We start from the raw sequence: 13134 nt of genomic DNA on the forward strand, positions 1-13134 counted from the left end.
TATTGACTTTGGTAATATTTGCACGTGTGGAGTTTGGGGGGGGGGGGTGGGGGGAACCCAGATCTCGGCGAGGAAGGACGGTGCCCGCGGAGCCGCCCGGGAGCGTTTTTAAAGGCGAGTTTCTCCCAAATTCAGCTACAGCTGGGGAATAACCAGGGAGCCGGTCAGCAGGTATCGGCAAAGAAAAGAACATCACATTCAACTACCTGTAATTCCATTGGCTTTTTTTTTCTTTTTCTGTTTTTTTTTTTTTATTTTTTCTTTTTTTAAAAAAAGGCTGACTATAAAAGAGCGATACCCCTGCCCGGACTCCACCCCGCGTCCGACAGCTCCTGCGGCGCTTCCCTCGCCTACGGCCGGAGGAGCGCGTGCGGAGAGGAGACCCTTCCGAGAGCCGCCAGCGCACGTGGGAGCGCGGGACAGGCCCGCGGGGAAGCACGGGACTCCCGGGGCCGCCGGGGAGCTGCGCCCCAGCGCCGGGCAGCGCGCCTGCCCCCCGCCCCTCCGCCGAGCTGGAGGCGGGGAACGCCGGACAGTCAATTTAAAAACGAGCTCGCCACAGCGGCATATTAAAAAATAGAGCGTTTATACGTAAATCAAGGCAGAGACAGAACAGAGTAGACAGAGCAGTCTACAGTTTCACAGGGGACATAAAATTTGTTATTTTTTCCCAATTATCAACGTACAATCTAGAGGCTGTAAGAGAAGAGAGAAACCCTCCGCCCCGAGGGAACGGAGAGGGATGCCTGGGCGGCCGGGAGGGGCCGCGATGGCGCAGCGAGGCAGATCACCTTACACCGTCCAGCGTACCATATCACTAAACACAGGGCACTTTTTTGTCGGGCGTAATCGGCTGTTTGGTTTTGGTTTTTTTCCTCCAAGAAAAGCTGTAAAGGGAGAAATTATTAAAAAAAAAAAAAAAAGGGGGGGGGTGGGGAGGAGGAGGAAGAAAGCAGGCAGCTCTCTACGCTCCCTCTCGCTGGGATCGGCTTATTTGTTCACCTCTTCAACAAGTATGGGTAGTATAAAAGGTTAGAAAGAGTGGATATAGACTAGCTTTTACTCCTGATTTTATTTTTCTGCTTTCCTTTTTTTAAGTAGTCTGAAGTGGCTGAGAGAATCCTCCCTCATTGGCAAAGTCAATAGGAGCTGGTTGTAGTCAGTGGGAAGTCCAGACTGTTTGTTGTTTGGTCGTAAGAGACAAACAGTGCTAGATTATTTCGCTTCTGTTTTTGGGGGGAAAAGGGGCGAGTGTGTGTGAAGTGGGTGCTACATGGAGGGAGCGGGAGCTGCTCAGTCGCCAGCCTCGTTCTCTTCCGCCGTCTCTCCCGTGGTGGCGTTCTCTGCGTTCTTGGAGGCCTGCGGAGACAAAGCCAGGGCGGCGGTGAGGACGGGGGCTCGCCGGCGGCCGCGCGGCGCCGCGACGCTGGCGGCAGGTTCGGCGCAGCCCACCCGGGGGACCAGGAGGCCCCTTCCCACGAGGCGGCGGCTTCGCGAGCCTGGGGGACGCCAGGGCTCAGAGGGGAGCCCGCAACGCCCCCACGCAGGGCCTGGGTAGCGTTCGGGCGGGGTGACGGCAAGCGATAACGTGCCACTGACCCCCGGCAACACGTGGCCACGTTACCTTCTTTTTCTTCTTTTTCTGGGTCTTCCGGCTTGCAGAACTTTGTAGAAGGGCCTAGAGGCAGGAAGGAAACATAAGAAACTAGAAAGCAGGCTCCTTTTTTTGACAGCAGATACAGGGAAACGTGTCTGAAGAGGAACAAGCGCCGCTGACCCCCGAAGGAATGGTGGTAAGTCCTCACGGGCCCGGTGATGGGCGGGGAATGCCACAGCCTCACACCCTGCCGAGGTATGAGGCCTCGGAGCCAGCTGCCGAGGCTTCTCAGCCGCTCCTAGGAAAGGGCTGACTGTTGTTATCAAGCCACTAGAGCTGGTGCTTGATGCAGGAAATGGGGACCCAACCTGGTCTTAAGCAAATCTTTTCCTTTTTAAGCTCACGCCCTGCACAGTCGTCGGGGTTTTGCTTCCCACCTTCACCCCGAGGGATGCAAAGACAGGGTGACCCGTGCGATGCGCTACATCTACTGACTATTATTTTTAAACCCACCTTCAGTTCTCCATCTTGCACCTCAAACTCCGACTTGTAGAGTTCCGGTTCAAAGGGGCCGCTGGTTATCCTCATAGGACCGTTGGGCATTAAAAGCACTGTGAATTTGAACTGTGCAACAAACTCTCCTGCAAGACAGAACCGGGCGTTACTACACGTTCCCCGCGCCCCCGATCCACCGGGTATCTCAGCAGATGTTTCCAAGCAGACGTTTCGATTCCTGTGCCATTTCCACACTGTCACTGCTGGACACCATCTCGCAGGAACTGCTTAAAACCTACCCCAGGCAGGGCAAAACAACTCCTTTACCACCCCTCGCCCCCAAAGCCTGCTCCGTAAGTGAACCAGAGAGCTGCAGCCATCAATCTCTCCTCCTGCCCAGGAAATTACTCCACAAAAAAATTTCATATCGCTGGCACGACTCCAGAGCAAGATCCAGAAGCCAATGGGCAGCGAGTTTCCTGGAGGATAAATCCCAGGGCCCTTGAAGTACATCCCTGGTATTTATACGGCCTCCGGAAGCGACCGACAGTTGTCCGCCGAGCGCCCGTCCACACCCGGCTCCCAGTCCTCCCACCGCCAGCACTCACCTTCCTTTTCGTAGAGGACGTTGAAAGGCTGGAGCAGCTCGTGCTTGGCGCATTCCACCACCCCCATCCTGGCCTTCTTCTCATCCTCAAATGCCCTGCGGAGGAGACAGAGACACACCTGAGCTCATGCCCTCTCCTAGAAGCCAGATTCCACCCCGCAGGTTTCAGAATTGCCCCCGGGGTCAGGCTGGAGCCTTTATCCACTTGTGCCCCCCTCGCCCCAGCAGCGTCGAGGTGCAGTGACAAAGCAGACTGCCAGAGCAGGGAACTGCCGGGTGAACTGTAACCTCCAGGGAGCAGAAAAGGCAAGTGGACTTAAGGGTGGAAAAAAGGCTGTCAAGTGAATGTTGTTTCCTTAGTTTGAGAGTACATCGCTTAAAAAAAAAAATCAGTGGGAACTGCCTCACCTCTGCGTGCTGTGCCCCGACACTGCTTTCACCCTTCTCCGGTTTATTTTAAAAGCAATTCCTGGCTCCCCACCTGCCACACGAGGCAGAGATTCTCAAATCCTCAGGCTCTGCCTGGGATTCCTGCTTAAGCCTGTAACATCCTTCCTCCACCCACTCCTGGGCTCAAATACAGCAAACCCCAGCGTAAAGCAGCAAAGGCCGCCTCCTCCTCCGAGACAGGACAGTGAAAGCACGTGGGCTCTGCGGTCAGCGTGGTCTGCAAGCTCACGCCAAGCCCCCCGCTCTGAACACATGGGGAGGCCACGAATAAGAGCAAATACCTGAGAGTAAATGGCATAGTATCAAAGCGCCTCTCCACCTCACTGAAAAAGGCACGGGAGGTTTTCATCTTCAAGCCGTACTGTTTGGAGGGGTCCCTTTTGTAAATTGTAGTTCTCTGTCCAGCGTCCTTTGCCTGAAAACGCAAACAGAGCTGAGAGACCAGGAAAGCAGCGCAGCACTTCCCCAGCCAGGTCAGCCAACGCCTGCAGGCGCTGGGGCGTCAGCATCGGGCAAGCACCGCCCGTGCTGCGACACCTCAAAGGTGCACCTCCACTTTTCGGATGGAAAAGGCTCCACCCAAAAAGACACAGCGATACCCAGGCAACAAGTATTCCCCGGCTGGAGCTGGCACCCGCAAGGATGTGGCTGTTAGCACCACGGCTGCTGCCGACTCTTCTGAAACACGGCCGCTTTGACCACGCGCGCAGAGGAGCCACAGGCCAAGAAGCACCAGCCTCACCTTTCCCTCTCCACTGCTGACGAGAACATCAACAGCGTAAACTTCATGGACCTCAAATTCTGCTTTTTCATGGTCCTTCCTGGATTAAAAAAAAAAAAAAGGTTGGTGAGTCAAAGAACAGTAAATGAAGAAGTCAAAACCTCCTAGGCAGCCCCAGTAGCTCGCACAAGCCCACGCTGGCCTTAGCCAGAGAAGGTCTACAAGCACAAAGTAGCACTACGGTGCTAGTGACCAGCTGCCGGAGCAGAAGAGCAAAAGCTGGCACAGAAGATGCCAAAGTTGAGGAGTAACATGCCAGGCAGCAGAGCTGGTCAGTGACAGGCTGGCAGAGAAATCCAGCAATAAAGCCAGTGCTCCTCCTGCCCAGGACAAGTAGCTCCATCCCCAGTAAGGGGTGGGAGGTCTCAGACCTCTGGCGATTTGAGCTTGTGGACACGTCCTAGGCAGGTAGGATGTGACCTACCACGCCTGGTCCATCACCACACCTGAGAACTTACAGGCCCAGTGCTGGATTTAGAGCCACCAAGCTCTAAATATTCAGCATTGGACCCAACCCCGAGGGATCCCCGAGAGGAGCTGCTGGAACAGAACGGAGTGACATATCCAGACCATGAGTTCAAAACCACCCCGAGATGCTACTGACAGCGATCACCACCCAGTGGGCTCCTGGCAGCTTCTGCAAGAGAAGCGATAGGTCTTGGCACAGCTCCTGGTGAATTAGCAGCCACCGCTACAGCCAGCAACAGTTGGTTATTTTGCTGGCAGCCTCCAGCAGACTCCTTCGAGAAACTGGACAGAAACCAAGAACACTGGCAGGTGCCAGCGAGGAGCCTCACGGAGGAGCCTCACGGCAGCGACTTCCAGCCCTCCTTGCTCAGAACAACCCACAAACAGAGCCACGCTTCACGTTCACAGAGGACAGACAAGAAAATATGGGCCTAACAAGCTACAGATTTGCCATACAGGGTCAGACTTCAAGAAGGAGGCCTTACGGGGAGCAGTCTACACCCCGGTTAAATGAAACATACCTGCTACATCCCCCACTTGATACCGCAGCGAGAAACAGGGTCACCATCCTGGACCTAGTCACACCCCTCCCAAACGCTGCTGGAAGCAGCGACCCCAGAGGTGATGCTCACTTTTGCTGGTCTGTAGGGTTCTGGATGATTGTTTTCTCTCCATCGATCACATGCTGTTTCAGCTGGTGCGACAGCATCCCTGCCGTGACAAGAGAATCCATTAACACCTCTGCGCTGCAAACCAGCGACACGGTGACTTGCATTATTAACGCTCCAGGGCCCGGGACTGCAGCCCTCAGCTAGAGCGAGCGGTAAAGACACCGTCGTCAGCGTTAGCACTTCCTCGCCTCCCGTCAAGTGCGCTAGCGCAGACACGGGGCTCCCCAAAGCCCGCTCCGACTTCAGCAACGCTCCCTCGCCAGCGGGGAGCTGCAAGCTCCCGCGAGAGGCGCGGCAGCCGCCCAGCCCTTTCAAGCACTGCCGCTTCTCACTTCGGCACGTGCGCTGCACCGGTGGGCCGTACGGACTGGAGGCGAACCCACGGGCACGTCCGACGCACCCCGGGGTGTCTTTTAAAGATGCAAAATGTCAAATTAATGGAAACTCGCAGTCCTTTCCCAGCACCTCGGCTGTACCGCACTCAAAGGGTATTTTCTGGGGGGTTTGCTTCACTTTCCCCTTCTGTTCTACACTTCACCTTCCAATCGAAGTGTAGGAAGAGGCGCGCGCGGCCGCCCCGCTCCCCAGGCCCCCGGCCCAGCAGGGGCAGCCGCGCGCCTCCGTTCAGGGACGGCCGCCGCTGGCGGGAAGGGAAAGCACAACCCCAGCCGCCAACTGCCCCGTTTGTTTTCATCAACTGGGGCCTTATGCCGCTGCCGGTGCCTCCATAATTACGGCACTCGACTGTTTCCAAAACAGTGGCTGCTTCAACTCCCTCGACAGTGCGAGCGGCCGCCTCCTCACTGCAGCTGATGCCACGTTTTTTCACAGAGAAAGGAGCAAAACATTAGGGAGACCCACAAAGCCATCCCACACAGGGAACAGGGAACCGACGTTCCGAGACTGGGCTAAGGCGAGCGAAAAGAACGGGCCAGCTTTACAGTATTTCAGGATATTTAACTAATAATGGACCGATGTAAGTGTGGCTGAAAGAACCATTTGACAGTGATGTCACCGACTAGGAGCCAAGCATCTGCGTGTGCCAAATGTCAGGCTAAGCTCTCCCGCCACCTTTCAGACAAGAAGCCAGCAGTCTCATTTCTACCAGAAGCTATCCCAGCGCCTTCCCACTCGCCCGTTATCAACGCTGCGAAGGGAACGTGAATCAGTTTAGACTTGGAAGGAAGGAAATTACATACCCTGCACATCTATGGGCTGCCTTCGCAGCGGCCCTCGCATTACAAACAAGCTCTGTTACGTATTCGCTAAAGGGGTTTTAGCTACGAGTGGTCAAGTGTGAAAGCGAAGGGCCACGCCATTTGCCCGGGGTCAGCAGGAAGTCCAGGAGCCAGGACACCACCTACCAGCTGGGGAAGCCCGCGTCTATTGTTCCTAGAGTAACGCAGCTTTAAAAAATAAAAATATAGAGGAAGGAAGGAAGAAGAATCTAGAGAGTTCTGAAGGGATTTTCTTTTTCTCTTTAGCAAAGGCTGCTGCATTTAAAGCTGGCATGTCTAGGACTCGTAGTCATTAGGTGTCTCCCAGAATTTGAATAGGGCAGCTCGGGATTTAGCGTGCAGCTAAAACGTCGCTACCTCCGGTCAGCTGCTCCCCGTCCTTACCTTCAATCGGCGTGCAGTGAAACGAGTGGGCTATTTTGTTCCACGCGTCTGTCACTTGTGTGTTCTGGATGAAGAAAGCATGAAAACACATTAAGGATATAAAATTCAAGCCACAAGTACGGCAGGTTTTTTTAACTCGACAGCGTTCTGTGCTAAAGCCAGGGTTTCTAACCGACAGGTGCTCTAACACCTCCAAAAAAAAGGAGAAACGGTGTCAGGCTTCCATTTTTAACCTGGTGTCAACAAAAACGACACGTAACACGAGGTCAGCTCAGCCTCCCGCACGGCACCCAGTGCCTTCTCGCAAGCCATCCCTCTTCAGGGGATTACACTGGGAACTGAGAGCGACACGAGCGCGCTTGGAATAGTATCGCAGCGGCAAAGGAGGCTGCCCACGGCCGCCGAGGCACCTGAGCACCAGGCCAGGGAGAGGTGCAAGCGGGAGACGGAAGGGAGCACCGTTCGGTGGAGTCGCTGTGTGCACCCAGCTGCCTTTTCAGCAAGGAAAGGACCGGCGAGCGGGAGCACCGAGGCGTCTCTGTGAAGCCGCCAGCGCACAGGGAAGAGCTCGGGTCCCGCAGGGAAGCCAGAGCTGCTGACAGAAATCACCGCCACCCGCCCCGGCGGGCTGGTGCTCACCCAGCAGCAGCTCAGCTGTCCGCAGACAGCTGCTTCCAGATTCCCCACATCACTGGGCAATTCCTCCCCGACAAGGTCACGCGCTTTGATCTCTACGCAGTAAGCGTGGCACGGGCAGCGCCTGTACTCGAGCTCGTCGCCCCGTGCCCAGACGTACCTTCCCCCGCAGCAGTCACCCACCTGATTTCCAGGCTTTACCAAGCGCAGAGCAGCTTCGGCACAGAGATGAGCCGCCTTGATGACATCAGCTTTACGGCCTGACACAGGGTTTTCCTGGAAGAACACAAAAACACAGGCTTTTTAAGGTACATTCCCTTCCTGCTTGTTAGCAGGAACACTGTTCTGAGTGTCCAGAAACAGATTCTCCATCTAGCCAGACACCCTCCCCCAGAGAGAACAGGGAAATCTGGCTCAGAGGTGGAAGGGCTTCTGGCTCCACAGCTCGGTCGTTAAGTCTCTTCTCCATTAAAAGAGCAGATGAGTATCAGCCACAAACAAATTGGCGCTCTCGCGAGTTAACAGAAACACCCTAGTACAAGAGCATCACTGTCAAAGACTGAAAACAGAACGAAACTCTCCTGTCACCAAAAGTTGTGGACTGGGAAGATTTCAATACACTTCAAAAAGGTTTTTTTGTTGTTGTTTTCTTTTCCCCATCAAGTCGTTCAGACACTGCCACTGGAGAAAAACCATTCCCAAGACCCACACCGCCATCCTCCTCCCAAGACTACAGCTAAAGGTTCGTTCCGAGCTTACATGACAACTTTACGCACACAACAGTCATTCCCACCGCGTGAGCGTGGCTTAGCGTCACTTCCAACATGCCCAGCCGAACCACGCGTGCCACGGTGGTCTCCTCGCCGGCTCGTACCAGGGCTGGGCGCTGCGGCCAGCCCCGAGCAAGGAAAGCCCGTGCTGGCGTGTCCAGGCAGGAGAAGTGGGCAGCAGAGACTAGTTTTGGGGCTCAAAGAACAAGTCGCCCCTGAGCTCAGTTTGCAAAGGCGAAGGCAGCGGCTCCCAGCAGCGCAGCACTGGGCTCCCGGTGCCTCAGCTAGTAGAGGGGGCAGCAAAACCAGTCTGCCTAGTCCACCCCACAGCCCCACTCTACATGCAAATGACCCACCGCAGCACCACTCACACGTGGTTTCTCTCAAATAGTTTGTAACCTTGCAAAATTGTATGTGTTGAAACAGCGCGTCAGCCCTCATTTTCCAGAGGGCTGAATAACTTTTAGGAAGGGGACTGTTTTCACCCTGTCACCGCTGCACCACCAGACCCACGGTGCTTTTGCTAAACGACACGGCTGCCTCTCCGGGGCTCCGCGCTGCCGCCGCCTCGGGAACCAGAGGCACCCGAACATCAGCTTTGTAATCTCTCCTTTAGACCGCACGCAAGGCGGCGGCGGCAGGAGACACTGCTCCATCACAACCTACCTTTGAGGCGTCTATGACAAAACTGTGTGCTACATTCGCTATGAAGCCATCGACATGGACTCCCAAGTCACTGCAACAGAAAGAGAGCTAATTACAGGTGGGGCATCATGGCGCAGGAAACTTGCGTGACTTCTAGAATATCAGAAGACTCAAGCATGTTTCAAGCGCTTCATTCGAGAGGCTACGAGATTCCTTAATTAGCCACGCCGAGGAAGGATTGAACACACCAAGCAGGATTAGAAAGCAAAGCCCAATGACAACAGTAAACTCACACGAAGCATAAGCAAGACGCTTACATTTTGACCAAGTCTCCTTCTTTGAGGATGTAGTCTTGGTCACTCTTCAGGGGGGAGAAGTGACAGACACAGTTATTTACTGATATACTCGTTGGGAAGGCAATACCTATAAAAGGAAAAGAACATTCCATGAGAGCGTGCAGCCTCACACCCGGCACAGGCATCAGCCCCACCGACGTGGATCGTCACTCGGGGTTTTGGTTTCTGAAGTGCTTTAAAATGCCCCGTCACACAAGCCTCTGGCCGAGGAGCCAGGAGGAACACAGCACATGGTCTGCTCCCGTCAGAGACATCCATCCAGGGCAGTGAGCCGCCTGCAAAAGGGCCCTCAAGTCTGCCAAACAGAAACCAGGGAGCTCTGGGTGACCACTCCAGTGACACACTTTTTCCACAGCAACCACAGACCGGCGATAACCGAACCGCAGGTCTTCCTGAAGGGGGGACACTGCTGTCCAAAGTAACTCTCATTTCAATGGGGATGACTGGGTGCATCAAAATGGGAAGCTGAGGCTCACCAGTGATGCTTACCAGCAGGGCTGGCAGGAGGATCTGGGTTAAAATTGGCTTTCTGGCAACAGCAAACTGTTTCTTACACTGATTAGCACCGAGTAGGGCTTTCTGTGCCCTTGCCCATTCACACCAGCCACCCAACGGGACCAAGAAACATGACAACGCTGATAATGTCTTTGGAGCAGGCCTCACCTTTTTTCATTTCTTTCTCCTTCTTGAAGATCTTGCCAGTCTCCTCCATGATCATGGCATCTCCCTTCTCGCACAGGCAGAGAACCGACACTCCGGAGTTCGCCGCTTCGACCACCGCACGCAGGACCCCTGAATTCAAGCACAGACACGGAGCTGTTGAAGCCTGTTAATGACAAACGGCCTTAAATCTAACACCGGTGCTCACCACACGGCACCGTGGTGGAAAAGTTCTGTTTGTTTTCTAAGAGGGAACAAGACTCTGGACTCAGCTTTTCACCAAAGGGACCGTGGAGGGGCAGAAATCCCACTTCAACCTTTATTTTCTTTTCAAGAAGGTTTCACGGAGACCGTGAGCAAACGAACGTACGCTGGGGTTTGCGCAGGTGAAGCGCTGCAGCTTCAGGCACCTGCCTGCGCAGACCGAGGTCTGTCAAACAAAGCAGCCAAGCAGAAACACCGCTCTCCCACATTCTTTCTGGAGAAGTCAGAGCTACAGAAACAGGTTTGAAAATTACTTGGGAGACGCCGCACATCAAAGGAACGGGGGCCAGCACTGCGGACGTGCAGGACCAGAGGTACGGAGCAGTTGAAAGACTTTGCCGGGCACAAGAGCTGGCAGCGGCGCAGAGCCGGTTACGTTAGTCCCTTACTCTGCAGAAACGTGTTTTAAAGGTAACCCACGTGCTCCTGCTCTGTCCCAGCAGCTGCCAGACACAGGGAACTCCACACGCCTTGCTCCACGCCACAGGTCAGAGAGGTTTTGCTGCCTGCACCCAATTTTGGGCGTATTCCAGTGCCCGCGAGTCCCACCAGCGTTTTGGTTCTGCCGTAGATGACAGCGCACCTCACACTTTGTAGGATGAGTGGGGAAAGGGGCTTTGGTTGAAACACTGCCGGTGACGTTCACAAACACACCTCGTGGGTGTTACGGGGGCCCAGGGGCTGCTGGAGGAGCCACATTCGATGGCCTCCCCACAGTCCAGGCAGGGCTGAGGTGCTCCGGCTGTCACCAGCAGACCCCTGAGCTGCTGTTTCCCCCTCGCTCCAGCTGGGACACTTTATAGGGAGTCGTAAAGCTTACGCTGAAATATTTTCAGATGCTGGGATAAAAGCTATCCTCACAGTTTCTTCTCACTCTGTGAGCATGGTGTTTTTACAAGAGGCTGTTTTGAGAAGTGCCTCCGTTGGGTGGGATTTTCGGTAACCGATGGCGTGTGTTCTACGTACGACATCAATAAATATTTCGGAAGCACTGAAGGGGATGTTTATGAGCAGGAGGGTTTTCATAATTTCTTTCACACTGAGTAAAAACCTGAAGTCTTTCACCTGCATGACAAATTATTTTTCAAATCCCTTCAGTCACCTTTCCGTGTGCCACGAACAATGACAAATTGGGAATATTTTTTTAAGTACAGATAAAGCTCTGATAAAGAGACATTCAGTGGGTGGCTGGACAGAGAGAGGCGAGAACAGGGAATGTTAAAACAAACACAGCGTAAAGATAAACGGAGAGCAGCGCTCATCAGAGCATTCAAACAAAACCAAGAAGCAGACAGCGTGATAGCGCTGACCGAGGAACACCTACTAATTGTACTCCGGCCTTCCATGACGTCTCATTTATATCGTTAAAGGCACCTCTTTCTGACAAAAACCCACGGCGTTCTGAACTTTTTGCCACAGCTTTATGTGTGCTCTTCCCAAACACGCTCATGCCCGCCGTGAGGGCGAGGAAACAGTGCCTTTCCTCTCCTGGGAAGGGAGGCGGCCCCTCCGCACAGCCAGGCTCGGGGCACACCGTTACACCCAGTTTGCCCAGCGGACAGAGAAGGCGAAGGGGCATCCTCCCTTCCCAAAGGGGAGCCCCCACCGCTGCGGCGCTCAGCCCCACGTCTCTCTCCTGAGCCACGTCCCGAGTTACCCGTCAGGATGACTTAAAAGAAGCATCGAAGTCAGCAACAATTAGTGTGGGACACGCCGCTAGCGAGGCTGTTCCTAACGCCGGGGCAACCTCACAGAACCGGTCCAGTTAGCTCTTTAAACAGCTGTCACCCTTCTCGAGGGGCAACTAACCACCCTTAATGATACAGCAAAAATAAGCGTTTAAAAAAATAACAGCAGGATGGAAATAACACGGGGGGGGGCGGGGGGGGGGGGGGGGGGGCAAAGTTTCAGGGACGCCCAACGCGGGTCGCAGGCCCGTGCGGGCAGCAGCCCCGGCCCGGGACAGCCTCCCCGCGTCAGTTCGCTCGATTAAAGCCCCGAACAAAAGAGCGGAGCGGGGCAGCCCCGGGGCAGGACGCGGGCATCCCCCGCACCGGGCCGGCCCCGCCCGCCGGGCCCCGCTCCCGGCGCCCCCCGCGGGAGGGCGGCCGGGGGGCGCCGGGCCCTTCCCCCGCCCCCCCCCCCCCCGCACCGCCGGTGCACGTGGGGCGCGGAGGCCACGTGCCGGCAGCAGCGGCCGTGCGGGGCCGGGACGGGGACAACCGGGGAGCCGCCGCCACCGAGGTGGGACGCACGGCCGCCCCCCCCCCCACTCCCCTTCCCGCAGCTCCACACCGGCGTGTGGAGACGGCCGTTGGCAGCGAGGGCGGGGGGGGGGGGGGGGCGGAGAGGCAGGCCTCACCACCGTCCCCGGGCCCCCCGCCGCTGCCTCCACCCCCGCCCCGCCTCACCGGGCACCCCCGGCTCCGACCCCCGCCCAAGGCCTGCCGCCCCCTCCCCGCCAACCCCCGCCCGGCCGCGGCCCAGCACTCACGGTTGGCGATGTCCCCCCCCATCTTGTACTTGGTCACCACCAGGTCCTCGGCGATAGTGAGCTCGGCCGCCTCCTCCTCGCCCGACATGGTCGGAGTCGGAGCCGCCGCCGACCCCCCCCCCGCCGCCGCCGCCGCTTGAGGACTGAGGAGACCCCGGGGAGCGCGAGCGAGAGAGCGCGAGCAGGGCAGGAGCGCGGGCTCCGCGCGGGGCACGCTGGGAAGGCGAGTCCCCGCCCCCTCGGACTACAGCTCCCGGCAGCCCCCGCGGCGCGGCGCGCGCGGCGCGGCCCGGCCCCACCTCACGGACTGCAGCTCCCGGCGGGCGCCGCGGCTCTCGCGAGAGGCGGGGGGCGGCGCGCCCGGAAGTGGGGCGCGAGGGGTGCTGGGAAGTGTAGTCCGCAGGGAAAGGGGCGGGGGGCACCGGCCCGGCGCAGCCCCAGGGGCCTGGGGGCAGGGGTTGGTGACCGCCCTGGGGCTGCCGCTCCCCCAGCCCGTGGCCGCGGCCCCATTCACCGCCCCAGCCCCATCACAGCCCCCCCCACCCCCCCCCCGTCCCATGCACGGCCCCCCGGCCCCGGTCCCACACCGTGTCCCCCACCCCACGCCCCCCATCCCAA

At 56.8% G+C, this 13134-nt stretch overlaps 1 protein-coding gene across 1 annotated transcript; it reads right to left on the reverse strand.

Annotated features, from left to right (window-relative positions):
• Positions 1 to 567: 567 nt before the first annotated feature.
• PA2G4 (proliferation-associated 2G4) lies at positions 568 to 12727 on the reverse strand. The gene is made up of 13 exons (XM_064474213.1): positions 12517 to 12727; positions 9762 to 9890; positions 9060 to 9165; positions 8764 to 8833; positions 7511 to 7603; positions 6692 to 6755; positions 5031 to 5109; positions 3892 to 3970; positions 3431 to 3564; positions 2701 to 2795; positions 2111 to 2238; positions 1625 to 1678; positions 568 to 1359 (listed from the first exon to the last, which is right to left on the reverse strand). The coding sequence occupies exons 1-13, from the start codon at positions 12602 to 12604 to the stop codon at positions 1294 to 1296; spliced, it is 1185 nt and encodes a 394-aa protein (XP_064330283.1). The 5' UTR covers positions 12605 to 12727; the 3' UTR covers positions 568 to 1293.
• Positions 12728 to 13134: the final 407 nt, after the last annotated feature.

This window comes from Phalacrocorax carbo, chromosome 27, assembly GCF_963921805.1.
Source record: "Phalacrocorax carbo chromosome 27, bPhaCar2.1, whole genome shotgun sequence".
Lineage (NCBI taxonomy): Eukaryota > Metazoa > Chordata > Aves > Suliformes > Phalacrocoracidae > Phalacrocorax > Phalacrocorax carbo.